The 15,459-nt window shown below is 53.9% G+C and overlaps 3 protein-coding genes across 4 annotated transcripts in view; 2 read left to right on the forward strand and 1 right to left on the reverse strand.

Moving 5' to 3' along the window:
- Positions 1 to 1,587: 1,587 nt before the first annotated feature.
- On the forward strand, positions 1,588 to 2,541 carry LOC121849961 (small integral membrane protein 4). The gene is made up of 2 exons (XM_042339450.1): positions 1,588 to 1,751; positions 2,314 to 2,541. The coding sequence occupies exons 1-2, from the start codon at positions 1,604 to 1,606 to the stop codon at positions 2,391 to 2,393; spliced, it is 228 nt and encodes a 75-aa protein (XP_042195384.1). The 5' UTR covers positions 1,588 to 1,603; the 3' UTR covers positions 2,394 to 2,541.
- Positions 2,542 to 3,264: 723 nt separating this feature from the next.
- Positions 3,265 to 10,403, forward strand: LOC103188790 (5'-nucleotidase domain-containing protein 2; the record flags this gene model as incomplete). The annotated part of the gene is made up of 14 exons (XM_042339675.1): positions 3,265 to 3,445; positions 4,318 to 4,502; positions 4,832 to 4,906; positions 5,300 to 5,355; positions 5,464 to 5,557; positions 5,846 to 5,974; positions 6,372 to 6,432; positions 6,624 to 6,726; positions 6,965 to 7,066; positions 7,198 to 7,279; positions 7,598 to 7,684; positions 7,862 to 8,002; positions 8,099 to 8,163; positions 8,334 to 10,403. Coding segments are annotated over 14 exons (1,623 nt in total), but the record flags the coding sequence as incomplete, so codon positions are not given.
- Positions 10,404 to 10,588: 185 nt separating this feature from the next.
- Positions 10,589 to 15,459, reverse strand: part of stab1 (stabilin 1) — a 35,465-nt gene continuing 30,594 nt past the window's right edge. For both annotated transcript variants that reach the window (XM_042339774.1, XM_042339773.1), the window contains exons 54-61: positions 15,189 to 15,354; positions 14,912 to 15,018; positions 14,319 to 14,438; positions 13,911 to 14,060; positions 13,180 to 13,278; positions 12,937 to 13,083; positions 12,682 to 12,783; positions 10,589 to 11,078 (exon numbers count right to left, since the gene is read on the reverse strand). In XM_042339774.1, coding sequence (XP_042195708.1) covers positions 11,034 to 11,078; positions 12,682 to 12,783; positions 12,937 to 13,083; positions 13,180 to 13,278; positions 13,911 to 14,060; positions 14,319 to 14,438; positions 14,912 to 15,018; positions 15,189 to 15,354 — 936 coding nt within the window. In that variant the 3' untranslated portion in view covers positions 10,589 to 11,033. The remainder of the gene's footprint in view (positions 11,079 to 12,681; positions 12,784 to 12,936; positions 13,084 to 13,179; positions 13,279 to 13,910; positions 14,061 to 14,318; positions 14,439 to 14,911; positions 15,019 to 15,188; positions 15,355 to 15,459) is intronic.

A 15,459-nucleotide genomic window follows, 5' to 3' on the forward strand; every position in this document is an offset into this window, starting at 1 on the left:
CTTAGTCGTTTGGAGTCCGGTTTCCTTTTATCAACTGCAGACAAACAGCTTCAAAATTAGGACCGAATGTAATTTTTTTTTTACAATTCTGCACAATTTTAAATGAGAAGTAAACCATTAGTTTAAGACCAAATTTCAGGCCTTCAGTTTTTTTTGGGGTCAATTTGTGACAGAAAAACAGTTTCTGTTCTTGTGGAGGACCTGTGAGGGGTCGGAGACCGGGAGGTCAGGGCTGGACACAGAGCCAAGGCAGCCCAGAGCAGCCCACACATGGCAGCTGCACCCCCCCTCACACAGCCCCCCCACACACAGCCCCCACACACACAGCCCCCCACACACACACAGCCCCCCTCACACAGCCCCACAGCCCCCACACACACAGCCCCCCCACACACACAGCCCCCCACACACACAGCCCCCACACACACACACACACAGCCCCCCACACACAGCCCCCCACACACACACACACAGCCCCCCCCACACACAGCCCCCCACACACACACACAGCCCCACAGCCCCCCCCCACACACACACACACAGCCCCCACACACACACACACACACAGCCCCCCCACACACACACACACACAGCCCCCCCACACACACAGCCCCCCACATACACACACACAGCCCCCACACACACACACAGCCCCCCCCACACACAGCCCCCCCCCACAGCCCCCACACACACAGCCCCCCTCACAGCCCCACAGCCCCCACACACACAGCCCCCCCCACACACACACACAGCCCCCCCACACACACACAGCCCCCCCACACAGCCCCACAGCCCCCACACACACAGCCCCCCCCCCACACACACACACAGCCCCCCCCCACACACACAGCCCCCCCACACAGCCCCACAGCCCCCACACACACAGCCCCCCCCCACACACACACACAGCCCCCCTCACACACACACAGCCCCCCTCACACAGCCCCCACACACACACACAGCCCCCACACACACAGCCCCCCCACACACAGCCCCCCCCCACATACAGGCCTCCCACATACAGGCCCCCCACACACAGCCCCCCCCATAACACAGCCCCCCCCTCACACAGCCCCCCCACACACAGCCCCCCCACACAGCCCCACAGCCCCCACACACAGCCCCCCCCCACACACACACAGCACCCCCCCACACACACATAGCCCCCCCTCACACAGCCCCCACACACACACACACAGCCCCCCACACACAGCCCCCACACACACAGCCCCCCCCCCCACACACACACACACAGCCCCCCCCCCCACACACACAGCCCCCACACACACAGCCCCCCCCCCCCCACACACACACACACAGCCCCCCCCCCCCCTCACACAGCCCCCACACACACACACACAGCCCCCCACACACAGCCCCCACACACACAGCCCCCCCCCCCCCACACACACACACACACACAGCCCCCCCAAACACAGACACCCCACACCCACAGGCCCCCACACACACAGGCCCCCCCCCACACACACACACACAGCCCCCACACACACAGCCCCACCCCCCACACACACAGGCCCCGCCCCCCCCACACAGCCCCCCCCCCCCCCACACGCTGTCCCGCTCTGGGCCTCAGGTGCCGGCGATGCTCAGCCCGAGGCTGCGGCAGTGGCTGCGGCGGGTCCCGGGGTCGCGGCCGCTCGGGGAGTATCGCTTCCTCCCCGGGTTTTTCGTGCTCGGGGCCGCCATGGAGTGGGTTATGATCAACATCCGCATCGGCCCCGAGACCTTCTGTAAGTCACGGCCCGCGGGCCGCACCCGGCCCCCGGGGTTTCCTCGCTGCTCTGACGGTTTGACAAATAATCTCCAATCCGAACGTTGGAGGGTCACAGCGAGTTTGATTCTGGGGTAAAGCTGTTGACCTTCAGCCACAACCGATCAGTGACGAGACACCGGGTGTGTGACCCTGAGGAAGTGGCTTATTAATGGGGGGGGGGGAGGGGGGGTCATCGCACACGGTTCATGTTGTTGTTTTGATGGGTTTCAATGGCTGTAATATTCTGTGATTCTATAAAATCTCTCGTTTCTGACCTGTGGACAGTCCGGACGGACACTGACCCGGACCTTATTCTCATCTGTCAGTGAGGACAATGCGGCCCCTCAATCCGTGACTGTTTGTGGGTCACTGCGGTGCCCAATCGGTTGCCAAAATAGTCAATTCACTTGACGGTGTGTCCTGTGAAGCGCTTTGAGACGTCGCGATGAAGTGATCGGGGGCCGCGGGTCCGGAGCGAGGACTACTGTATTGTGTTATTGTCGTTATCGCTGCTAATGATCGTTCATTTATTACTGCAGACGACGTGTACCGCAGGAAGCGCTCTGAGCGGGAATACCTGGGGAGGGTCGAGGCCGCGGGAGAGCGGCCCCCGGAGTAACTCGGCTCAGGGGCCCCCACCGCATCGCTTCCTTTTACAAACCTGTTGTTGTCGTGACTGAGGTCATTGATCATTGATTATTAAACTGTGACAAACGGGGAAACACCGACACAGTTAACAGCCAATAAAACATATTGGTTGTACAGTTTACCTTTCTGTTCAATGCCTCTCTGTGTGACAGCGACAGCGACAGCGCCCCCCAGTGACCCCCCAGTGACAGCGCCCCCCGGTGACCCCCCAGTGACAGCGCCCCCCAGTGACAGCGCCCCCCAGTGACCCCCCCAGTGACAGCGCCCCCCAGTGACAGCGCCCCCCGGTGACCCCCCAGTGACAGCGCCCCCCGGTGACCCCCCAGTGACAGCGCCCCCCAGTGACCCCCCAGTGACAGCGCCCCCCGGTGACCCCCCAGTGACAGCGCCCCCAGTGACAGCGCCCCCAGTGACAGCGCCCCCCGGTGACCCCCAGCGACAGCGCCCCCAGTGACCCCCAGTGACAGCGTCCCCCAGTGACAGCGCCCCCCGGTGACCCCCCAGTGACAGCGCCCCCAGTGACAGCGCCCCCCGGTGACCCCCCAGTGACAGCGCCCCCAGTGACCCCCAGTGACAGCGCCCCCCAGTGACCCCCCAGTGACAGCGCCCCCCAGTGACCCCCCGGTGGCAGCGCCTTGGGTGAGGTTACCCTGTCATTGCGGGCCGCGGACGCTGGGGGCGCTGTGGCGGCTCCCGGCTCCCGAGCGGCCATTGCTGTGAGGCCGAGGCGGGACGATGGCCGCGCTGTGGCCGAGGAGCCTGAGCTCGGGGTCGCGGTGGGGCGCGGGGCCGCGGTGGGGCGCGGGGTCGCGGTGGGGCGCGGGGCCGCGGGGGGCGCGGGGGGGCCGCGGGGGGGCGCGGGGCCGCGGGGGGGCGCGGGGTGGGCCCGAGGCTGCAGCACCGCGGCCCCCGTGTTGGGCTGCGAGAGGAAGCCGCTGCCGAGCGGCCCGGACCCCGGGCCCAGAAGCCGCAGCAAAGGCTTCCTGTGGGGCCGCTACACGGAGATGAAGAAACTGGTTCACGGTAAAAAAAAAGAGGAGCCGCGGGGGAGGGGCGCTCGGCCAAGTCAGGCCCCCGGGCCGGGTCCGGCCCGCGTGGCGGGGGGGAGGCTGTTCACTGAGCCTCAGCCACCGCTGACCCAGTGAGACCCGGGGGTGGGGGTGGGGGTGGGGTGGGGTGGGGTGGGGGCGGTGTTTGGCTCCGGCCCCACTTTGTTGACTTCAGGGCCACATTTACAAACACTGTCTCTCAGCGATTTGTTTGATGTAAAATCTCAGTCCCTGTTTCCCGGTGCGGATTATTGTCCATCGTCACCGACCGGAGGTGTTCAGGGGGTTGTAAGGCTTCTCTGGCGAGTGCGGTGGGTCAGGGCTTCGGGGGGTCACCTGTGGGGGAAGCGCTCTCGCTCTCTGGGGACCATCTGACGCCAAAGGGGCGAAAGGAATGTCATGTGCCATTATAACCGGATCGCAATTCCGGAACGACAAACAGCTCTCAGCCGCGTCCGTCTCTGAGACAAGACCTTGAGTTCCGTCACCTGAGACGAGGCTCCAGTGCGGCGATGGGGGGAGAATCCGCTGCATTGTCGGAGATACCGCGTGACATTTAACTTGTGGGGTGGGGGGGGTCCTGTCCGCCTGCTCGGGTGGATGATAAAGATCCCTGTTTGAAAAGAGAAGCGAGTTCCTCTCTCCCGGTCTCCTGGCCGAGCAGCCCTCGGATAATAAAGACATCATTCACGTCACAGTTGCTGGCGGGACATTGCTGAACACCGCCTACAAGTACACAGTCACTACACTTTACACAGGAAAAACTGAAGCGTGTTAAGTCGTCTTTCAAATGACAAGGTTTATTGTAAGAACATTTATAAGAAACTGATTTCCATTTATTCTCAGAACTTCTTCCTCCCGGAGTCTGTAGTCTCTTGAATCCAGCGAATATCTATTCAAACAACGAGATCAAACTGGAGGACATTGAAATCTACGGCTTTGACTATGACTATACTCTGGCTCAGTATTCCCGCTCACTCCACACCATGATCTTCAACGCTGCCCGAGAGATCCTGGTGGAACACTACAAGGTGAGGGCGGACACCGCTGATCGGCAGCGACTTGGTGAAGATCATTAGATTCATATATAATCCCAGCTGATCCTGCGCCTTATTGTAACGAGAGATATAAACCTGCGTCACAGAGTGAGTTACTGTGGTGTCGGTGCCACATTATTGACTACTCGTCGCACCCACTCGCCCGATATCACTAAATGGCCCCACTGATCCAGTGACTAAACTCACTGCTCCTCAAGAGCGAGACGCATTTACCAGACATTTTACATTGACCTCCTGCTGGGCTGCACTGACACTGACAGGCTTTGCCGATCGGGAGCTGAGGCTGTGACTTTCTGTTTCAGTACCCGAGTGGGCTCCGGAAGTACGACTACATGCCTGACTTTGCCATTCGTGGCCTCCACTACGACGTGCGGAAGGTAAACGCTGACAGGAGTCCCAGTGGGGAGTAAGGGGGGTGAGGAGAGTGAGGGGTGAGGAGGCTGGGGTCTGGACATTGAGAGGAGATTTGTTAGCTGAAGCAATCATTTAATTTGGCGTTTTTTTATTTTATTACCATAGCCCAGCTGCTAAATAATGTCCCCGCTGCCTCTTTGCTTATTTCACTCACAAAATACACAGTCACTACACTTTACAGTATATTCTGTGAAGTGCTTTGAGACATCTCAACTACGTGATAAGGCGCTGTATCAAATGCAAGGATTATTATTATCAACAACAACAAGATTACATTTGTATAGCGCCTTTCACGATTATTAACTTCTTGTATTTTGATGTCATATTTCTATGGAAATTTATTCTTTCTCTGGCAGGGTATTCTGATGAAAATTGACGCTTATCATTATGTGCAATCCGGAACTGTGTACAGGTATGGCCAATGTGTGTCTGTCTGTGTGTGTGTGTGGGCATGTGGGTGAGGTTGTGGGCTGTTTGCCAGGGAGTGAGGCTGCTGGTTGCTGACTGTCTCTCTCCCCAGGGGGCTGAGTCCAATGCCTGATGAGGAGGTGATTGAGATGTACGAAGGGACTCAGCACATTCCTCTGCACGAAATGAGTGATTTCTACGGCAAAGTACGTCTCCGTAATTAATATATAGTTTTGCTTGTTTTAAGAAAACTTTTGTCAGTGATTCCATGTTCCCCCCCTCCCCATCCTTCCCCCTCCCCGGAAAGCTTCCTCCGATTGTGAATTGGGACAGTGAGTATCAGTGGGGACTCGATCAGACAATCCCCACCCTTCCATGTTCTGGGGGTGGAGGAGAGGGGGTTGTTGGGGGGAGAGGCAATGTGCCTGGCACCTGCCTGGCATGTTGGGAAAAGATGTGTTCTTGGCATGTGCTTACCATGTGTTTATAATCAGGGGCCGTCAATGAAGCAGTTTATGGACATTTTCTCACTCCCTGAGATGACGCTTCTCTCTTGTGTGAACGATTATTTCATCAACCACGGAATCGAGTTCGACCCCGTTCATTTGTTCAGGGACGTGAGTGTGAGTATGAGTGTGTGTGTGAGTGAATGTGTGAGTGAGCATGAGTGTGAGTGTGTATGTGTGTGATCACAGGGACGTGAATGTGAGAGTGAGTGTGTGTGTGAGTGAGCATGAGTGTGTGTGTGTATGAGTGTATGATCATAGGATGTGAGTGTGAGGGGGGTTTGTGGGGGAGAGGGGAGGGCTGTGTGATGGGGGCTCTGTGTGGGTGGTGAGCTGTGGAGGAGAAGGGTGGCTGTGGGGGAGAGGGGCGGGGGCTGTGGGCGAGAGTGGGGCTGTGGGGAAGAAGGGGTGCTGTGGTGGGGTGGGCTGCGGGGTAGAGGGGGTGCTGTGGGGGGGATCACAGGGCTAATGTTAATGGAAGGCAGTCATGGTAATCGACTCCTTTCGCCCACAGGATGCCATCAGTACCGTCCATGTAAAGGGGATGATGTACAAGTGGATCGAGGGGGATCTGGGTCAGTGAGAGCGACAGCTCAGGCTCTCATCACTCTCCATGGCTCATTCTCTCTCTTTCTCTGTCTCTCGCACCCCCTCTCTCTCTCTCTCCCTCCCTCCCTCCCTCCCTCCCTCCGTCCGTCCGTCCGTCCGTCCGTCCGTCTGTCTCTCTCTCTCGCTCTGTGTCTCACACTCGCTTTGTCTGTCACAGAGCAGTACATTCTACGTGGAGAGGAGACGTATGCGGTGCTGAACCGCCTGGTGAATAACGGGAAGAAGCTTTTCCTCATCACCAACAGCCCTTTCAGCTTCGTGTAGGTGCTTTTCTCTATTTACTGTGTGAGTCTCGCCTCTGTGTGTGTGTGTGTTTGAGAGAGCCTGCGTGTGTGTCTGTGTTGTGTGTCTCTGTGTGTGTGTCTCTGTGTGTGAGTGTCTCCCTTTGTGTGTGTGTATGTGTGTGTGTGTGTGAGTGAGTATCTGTTTGTGAGAGTGTCTGTGTGTGTGAGTGTGAGAGAGAGAGAGAGGTTTGTAATGAGTGTTTCCCTGTTTCAGTGACATGGGGATGCAGCACATGGTGGGGCAGGACTGGCGAGATCTCTTTGACTTGGTGATCGTTCAGGCTGAGAAGCCGACATTTTTCACTGATCGACGCAAGTGAGTAAAACACACAGCGGGGTGCGCAGGGTAGGGGAGATGGGGAGTCGATGGTGGAGGGTCTGGGGGTGGGGAGAGGGTTGGGGGCCTGGGTACCAGGCAATAACTGAACAGAAAACACTGTTTTTCAGGCCGTTCCGGAAGCTGGACGAAGCCGGGGATTTACAGTGGGACAAAATCAACAAATTGGAGAAAGGCAAAATGTATAAGCAGGTCAGTGTCTGTCTGGTTGTGTGTGTTTGCCTTCCTGTCTGTGCCTACAGGGTGGGTGTGTACCTCTTGTGAATGTAATAGGACATCAAGTACTGATTTACGAGCAGTGACACTGAAATCAGCACAAACTGATTTCTTTCTGCAGATAAGAGAAAATCCCTTTGTGATTTGTGGTTAATTTGTTAACTTCAAAACAATGCTAATCTGCCCCATGACCCCCCTCCCCTGCTTTCTCTCTGTGATACCCTGAATCCCTCCCCCCCCACCCCGCCTCCAACTCTGCCCCACCCTGACTCCCCTCTCTCTCTCTAACCACAGGGGAACCTGTTTGACTTCCTCAGACTGACCGGCTGGCGAGGATCGCGAGTGCTGTACTTTGGGGATCATCTGTACAGTGACCTGGCGGTGAGTGCGAGGCTGGAGATCACTGTCTCCTTGTCCTTTGGGCTGATGTTGCGATGAACCTGCTGCCACACCCTGTGCATGTGGTGTGTATGTATGTGACTATGTGTGTGGAAGTGTGTGTGTGTGGTGTGTGTATAAGCGTGCTGTGTGTGTCAGTAACCCTCTTGCCTCGTGCAGGACCTGATGCTGAGACATGGATGGAGGACGGGAGCGATTGTGCCAGAGCTGGAAATGGAAATCAGCATCATTAACACGGAGCAGTACACACACAGCGTGACCTGGCTCCAGGCACTGACCGGCCTGCTCGAGAGGCTGCAGGTACAGGGGGGGCAGCGGGGGGCGCAGAGTATAACTGTGACTGAGTTTACGTGCCTGTAGGAACTCTGCAGTGTTTACATGTGGCTCTGTCCTCAGGTACATCACGACGCAGAGTCACAGCTGGTGCTCGGTGAATGGATAAAGGAACGTCGGGAACTGATGTAAAGTCTCCTTTTACTTCACTCATTTTCGATACTCGGGGGGGCGGTGAGGGGGAGTGCAGAGGATCAAGGGGGGCTGGTGGGAGGGGAGAAAGGTGGGGGTGGGGCTGAGGAGGAGGGAGCAGGGCTGAGCGGGGCTGAGAGGGTAACAAGGATTTGTCTGGTTTCAGGTCTCTGACAAAGAACTTGTTCAACCCCCAGTTTGGGAGTATCTTCCGCACGTACCACAATCCCACCTATTTCTCACGTCGGCTCAGCCGTTTCTCTGACATCTACATGTCGTCCATCAGCTGCCTCCTCAACTACGATCCCAGCTTCACCTTCTACCCACGTCGCACCCCCCTGCAACATGAGGCTCCGCTGTGGATGGACCAGCTGTGCACCGGCTGCATGAAAACCCCCTTCCTGGAGGAGATGGCACACATCCGCTAGAGCTGCCAGAGAGTGGGGCCCGCCAGCAAGGTGGGGGGCAGCCAGCGAGATGCCGGAGTGGGAACTGGATTGTTTCACTGATGTGAGAGATACAATAGGTATACAATAGACGTATAGTAGATTTAATATGAGATACGATGGAGATCGATTTCCTGTAGAAGTAGAAGTGGTGTTTTACTAATGTGCGGTGGCCACTTTAACCCTTTGCTCACCGCCCGCAGTCACCCCATTTCCAGGCTTTAAAGACAGTTTCGTAGTTTGTGCCAATCACATTGTTACTACATATAGCAGACCTGGGCGGGAGCTGTGCCACTCGCTACTGTGTTTCCTGAAACTAGGTTAGTCTAGTTTAGTTTAGCTAACAGTGTGGTGCTGCCAGTTGGACACTAACCTGCTGTTTTTTAAAAATTGCACAATTTTAGAGGGAGATTGTGTCGTGTAATTGCAATCCACCTGCCGTCCACCAAGTGAGGCTCAAACCTACGCTTCTCACAGGTCAAACTAGTGACTATCCTCCTTGGGGAAGGAAAGCAGAGTCTCCTTGGAGCTGAACTGACTCCATGGTGACATGGTTGGGAACGGAATATTGGGGACTTTTCGCATTGTTAATCCTAACCCTGTAAACCAAAGCCCTAACGGGTAGGGTGGTCCCAGCTTGACAAGCAGTGGGATGCTATCAATGTCAAGCTATCTGGTTTTAGCTACTTTAGACTCCAGCAATTACCCCAACGCATACTCTGGGGTCCCCATAATACTTGCTGAAATTAGGTCCCTCCAATGAACATCTCTGGAATTGCCATGACTAGGTGGGATGCATGGAACCTTGTTTGGTTTGGACTGTTAAGCATGTGATGGGTTTCTGCATTTGTCAAGACACCGACTGGCCAGAAAAAAGCTATTTGTATAGTGTCTGGAAGCTGCTTTCCAGAAAGGGTTAGGGTTAGGTGGAGGCAGGTGTATATGTGTTGTTGTCTGTTACATATGGAACTTAGTTTACTGGGAGACGTGTAATTTTATAGTTTACAGAGTTACAGAGTAATGTGTTTGTATGAAGTAGGGAATGGCCAGTGCAGGGGGTGAGGCCAGAGTCTGAGTTTGATTTTCTTGTGTGCAGTGTTCCCAGACTTGGCCCGTGTGCTTCGTGACACACGTGTGCTCAGTGCTGCTTGTCACATGTGTGACCGGCACTGACTGCACATCTTCACTGGGTCATCATTTGAAGGAAATTTTCAAAACTTAATGTAGAGAATATTTTTGTGAACAATTTTTTAAAATAAGCTAAACTCCAACCCCGGTACCAGCGTGACTACGTTTAACTGAGGGATAAATAAAGACAGATCACATTCTGTGCTCTGTGTGTAGCCAGGAGCTGTTTGGTGCTTCAAGAGCAATTCCTCATCTGCACATAAGCTGACGCTAACTGGAAGCTGCTCAGGTTTTTCAAAGCTGTAAAGTTTACACTGACCCCCGTGTCCGTGTGTTCCGTGTTAATGTGGAGCGTGTACCTCCAGGTACATGTTTGTGTTTACCCCACATGTGACCGGTGTACCAGACACGTGGTTTATGGTGTGAACGTTTAGTGTTCTCCAGTCTGCGCTGAGTATTAATGCAATGTTTAATGATTTCCCAATTGTTTAATATGTTGGGAGGTTCAGAGTCAAACTAAACCTTCGTGTTGTAGATAAGCTGTCTATGCAGCTGATCACTGGGTCATTGTAAGAGTCCAGTGAAAACAAGATAATGTAACAGTGATTGATATAACTAGATTATAGAAACTCATTAAAGAAAACTAACAATCATTAAAAAAATGCTGTTTAATGTGAGATCAACTGAATGTTGTGTGTCTGTGTGATAGACTGACTCCGTGAGACTGACACCGTGCATGTGTGAGACTGACTGTGAGAGAGACTGTGTGTGTGTGAGAGAGAGAGAGAGAGACTGACTGGGAAGCTGCCAGCTTGTGATTTACACTGGGAATGACTCCTTTGGTAAATATTTTTGATAAAGTTTATTGTTTTAAGTGCTTGAGGTTCAGTACAAAATGCTGATATTTTATAAAACAAACCAGGGACAAACACTGTGGCCTGAGGGAGCCTCAATCTCACCCTTTTATCTGCAGTTTCTCAGTCAGTAGATGAACTCTTGTATAAGGATCATAATCTAGCCTTGCAGTGTTAGTAGATGGTTATTAATAATTTGCCCTGTTTATAAGTGGAAATATTTCCCACTTACACCAAACACACTAACTGTAACCAGTCAATATCAACCCAGATTACATCCCAATCGCTTGTTGCACAGATTCCCAGACACGTGGTGTGTAGCCGGGAGCTGCTCCCCATTCCCCCCGACGTGTGTGAGGAGGAGAGATGTCTGTCTGTCTCTGGTCTGTCTGTCGTACACAGACTGTGCTGCCGTCTTTCGCCCACTAAACCCGGCTCCTAGTCCTGGATAATGTTCTGTGTGTCAGAATAATCACCGTAATCCTGTAAATAGAAGCAACGGTTAAGTTTCTCCCAGTCCGCACACACCAACATGTGTCCGCAGCCCGTGCACACACCTGCACATACAATCATATAATTATACAGCACAGGAGGCCATTCAGCCCATCGTGTCTGTGCTGCCTCTTAAAAAAGCTGTTCGAATTCAACCCCACTCCCCCGCTCTCTCCCCATAGCCCTGATCAACCCCACTCCCCCGCTCTCCCCCCATAGCTCTGATCAACCCCACTCCCCCGCTCTCCCCCCATAGCCCTGCAAACTTGTCCTCCCCAAATAATTATCTACTTCTCTCCTAAAACTTGTTATTGAATCGGTTCCCACCGGCCTTTCAGGCAACGCATTCCAGATCCCAACAACTCGCTTTGTAAAACATTTCTCCTCTCCTCCCCTCTGTTTTGACAACTATTTTAAATCGGTGTCCTCTTGTTACCGACCCACCCGCCACTGGAAATAGTTTCTCCTTGTTCACCCTATCGAATCCCCTCATAATTTTGAAAACTTCTTTTAAGTCTCCTCTTAACCTTCTCTGCTCCAAGGAGGACAATCCTCGCTTCTCTCGCCTCTCCTCGTAACTGAAGTCCCTCATTCCTGGTACCATCCTGGTCAATCTCCTTTGTATCCTCTCTAATGCCTTGACATCCTTCCTAAAGGGTGGGGCCCAGAACTGAACACAGTCTCTCGCTGAGGTCTAACCAGTGTTTTATAAAGGTTCAACAACAACAATAAAATTACATGTGTAAAGCGCCTTTCACGTCAGGAGGATGTCGCACGTGCTGGACAATCAGTGTTTTGGGCCCAAGCTGGGGATTGGGATCGGTGGAGGGCAAGGGGGGGAAAAGAGGATGATCGAAGGCACAGTGGACGAGGAGGGTCTTGAGATGCGTCTTGAAGGAGGGAAGGGAGGGGGCAAGGCAGAGGGACTGCGGGATGGAGTTCCAGAGGGTGAGGGCAGAGTGGCAGAAGACCCGTCCACCAATGGTGAGGCGAGCGAGGCGAGTGACGTGAAGCAGGTCGGAACCCACCGAGCAGAGGGAGCGGGCAGGATGGTAGGGGGTTAGGAGATCGGGAAGGTAGGGGGGAACAAGACCATGGAGGGCTCTGAAGTTGAGGAACAGGATGTTGAATTGTATCCTCTGTGTGATGGGAAGCCAGTGGAATCGGGTGAGTTTGGGGGTGATCGGGTCATGGAGCCTGGCGTGGGAGAGGACACGGCTGCAGAGTTCTGGATGATGTACTGCCTGTGTGCACACCAGTACATATACACAGCCCGTGTGCACACACCAGCATATGTACACAGCCCGTGTGCACACACCAGCATATGTACACAGCCCGTGTGCACACACCAGCATATGTACACAGCCCGTGTGCACACACCAGCATATGTACACAGCCCGTGTGCACACCAGCACATGTACAGCCTGTGCACCTACATACCCATACAGGGTGTGGCACTGGCAATATTTGATGACACAGCAAATCCAGAGATGGACCAGAAGCTGCTTGTAATTATTATTGCTCCCGGACGCTCTGCCACATGTTTGTATTTGACCCGAGCGCTGGGAGAGAAACCACGGCTTTAGCTACTCACATCAAAGGGCTCGGTGCTGTCCACTGCCGCCCCGTACGCACTGTACAGGGGGTTGGGCACAGAGACCACTGCAGGCTTATCATCATCGTCGTCCTCCTCGCTCTGCTCAGTAATAATAATTAAACACATAGTTCATTAATGACAGCAATTCCTGAGTTTCTCAGCCTCCCCTCCCCCACATACACCTCCCAACCCACCCCACACACACACAACTCCCACCCCCCACCCACACCTCCCCCCCCCGCTGGGAATTACCTTGAAGTAATGAAAGTGAAAATTGTCATTCTTGCGTCTGAGCCAATAGCAGCTCAGGCCGACACCTGCAGCCACGAGGCCGATCACAGCCAACAACACCGTCACAACCAGAGCCTTGGGCAGTGAATGAGAGGCCAGAGCCGGAGCCTGTAACAGGAGAGAGTGACTGACTGGGTCTGCAGACCCCCCACCCTGCTCCGCTCCCCACTGCACTGCCCCCCCCACTCACAGCACCATACTTACCCCCGGGGCCTGCAGGGGGGCTTCGATGACCTGGATGATCCCGTTGGTGGCTTCAATGTCCCATTGCACAACACGGCGGCCGTTCACCAGTTTCGAGCCCTGCAAAGGGAGGGAGGGAGGGAGGGAGAGGGGAATGGAGGGAGACAGCTTGGCATCAGTAATTAACTCCTTGTTGCCTGGCGACACCTCACTGTCTGGCCATGTGAGAGCGATGGATTAGAGTCTAAACTGGTCACAATCTGACTCTCTGGGTGTTTGTAAAAGTAAAAGCAACAACAACAGTTTGCACGTCTCTATAATGCCCTTCACGTCGGGCAGCATTTCAGAACCACCACATTTACCCAAAATTTAAACCTAATTGTAATAAGTAATAAAAGCCGCGTGAACGCTGTTCACAGCCTCAGTAACAGGTTTAGTTTAACAATCTCGTCACGTGCAGAACGGTGTTATACCTGCCCGGGCGGTTTTACCAACTGGAAAATTGGCTTCAGAATTACGAATGAATTTTAAGAATTTTTAAAATTTCTGCCCAATCTGAGCCTCAAAACACATGTCTTTAAAAAGATTGCTGAGAAATGTCAGCCTCTGCTCACAAGCCAGGAGACAGCAACTGGGGCTGGGATCAGGGTGAGGGTGGGATGGTGCTGGGCTGGGATTAGCCACGAAGGTAGCATCAACAACACAGCGATCGGGACAGAGGAAAGTAACAAACCCCCCAGAGTGTGACGTACGTTGATGCGTGTGTGATTGTCAGAGACGCCATCTGCAATCAGCAGGTGGTTCCCCAGCCGAGAGCGGAGCCTGAGACCGTCCATCATCTGACTGTAGTGCAGGCTGTGATTCTCAGACACGTGATTCTCCAGGTCTCTCCACGACAGCGTCTGGGTAAAGGCAGAGAGACAGAGAGAGAGAGACACAGAGAGAGAGAGAGAGAGAGAGAGAGATCCATCTAAACCCCATATTCCTTATACACTGAATATCAAACCACATTCTTATCCCAATCCTCCATTGTACCCTTTAATATTATTTCCCTTCAGATATTTACACATTTCCTGCTCAGACGTTATTTAAGGGAACGTATATGTGGTATCTGTCATGTGAGGGAGATAGTTGTACATGGGAGAGAGAGGGTCTCTTACCTCATTCTCCCCAAACCCAGAGTCGATGGGAACAAAGAGGGTTTTTCTGGTTGTCTCCTCAGAAAGGAATGTGAGTAACTCCAACCCTTCCTTACTCGAGCGGGCGAAATCCAGCAATTGCTGCGAAACAACACATCAATGAGCATCACAGACAGACACTCACCATAAAACACACACAGACAGACACTCACCATAAAACACACTGCAAACAGCTGGTGTACGTCGCAACACACATTTACATAGTGCTTTCAACAACAATTTACGTTTACAAAGTGCCCTTCATGTGGGGTGAACAATGGAACCGATCTGACAATAAGCCGGGGTGAAAGGGTAGGCACGGTCAAAAAGGAAACTCTTCAGGTGTGAAACAGGCAAAGAGGGGCCAAGTCAGCTGGTGTCCAAAGGTTCGGGGAGCAGGGGCTGAAGCCAGGGTTGCTGATGGTACAGCGGAGGGAGGGGTTGAGGGAATACAGAAGGCGTGTGGAGGAGTGGGCTCTCAGCAGGTTGGAGAGGTAGGGAGGTGCCAGGGTATACAGTGACTTTGTTTCTTTACAGAATGGTTTAATAAGGAAGGAAACTGTAACAAAACTCACTGAATAAAAGCGAGAGAAGTTGGCGTCACTGGACAGGACCTGAACCAGGTTCCCATGACATGAATAACCGTCTCCCACAAAGCCCTCGGCACACCAGCACTCCACATCTGAGGAGCAACATTAACAGCGCATTAACTCTGCCCAGAACACTGAACCGATTCCCCTGTGCCCCGATTCCCCTCAGGAGTTGCACAAACCACAGCAGTGAGCGTTGACATACTTACCTTGTGCTTAGAAGCTGTGAGTATTGCACAGCACTAAGCGGTGACACACTTACCTCGCGCTCGGAAACAATACGCATCCCAAAGCTCACTGCTGTTTTTTCTCACTCCGTAATCGATGATGCCATTGTCACTGGAGGCGCAGTTGGGGTTGGAGGTGGTGGTGGGGTACCCGGCTCGACTCCCCTCCAGCCAGCCCACTGTGCACAGGTGATACCCAAACTACAACAACAACAAGATTCCATTTATGGAGCACCTTTCACGTCGGGAGGACGTCCCAAGGCGCTGGACAGTTGGGTCAGGACCCGAGCAGGGGGGAAATGGTCA

The sequence above is a fragment of the Callorhinchus milii genome, unplaced genomic scaffold, assembly GCF_018977255.1.
Source record: "Callorhinchus milii isolate IMCB2004 unplaced genomic scaffold, IMCB_Cmil_1.0 Scaffold12, whole genome shotgun sequence".
Classification (NCBI taxonomy): Eukaryota; Metazoa; Chordata; class Chondrichthyes; order Chimaeriformes; family Callorhinchidae; genus Callorhinchus; species Callorhinchus milii.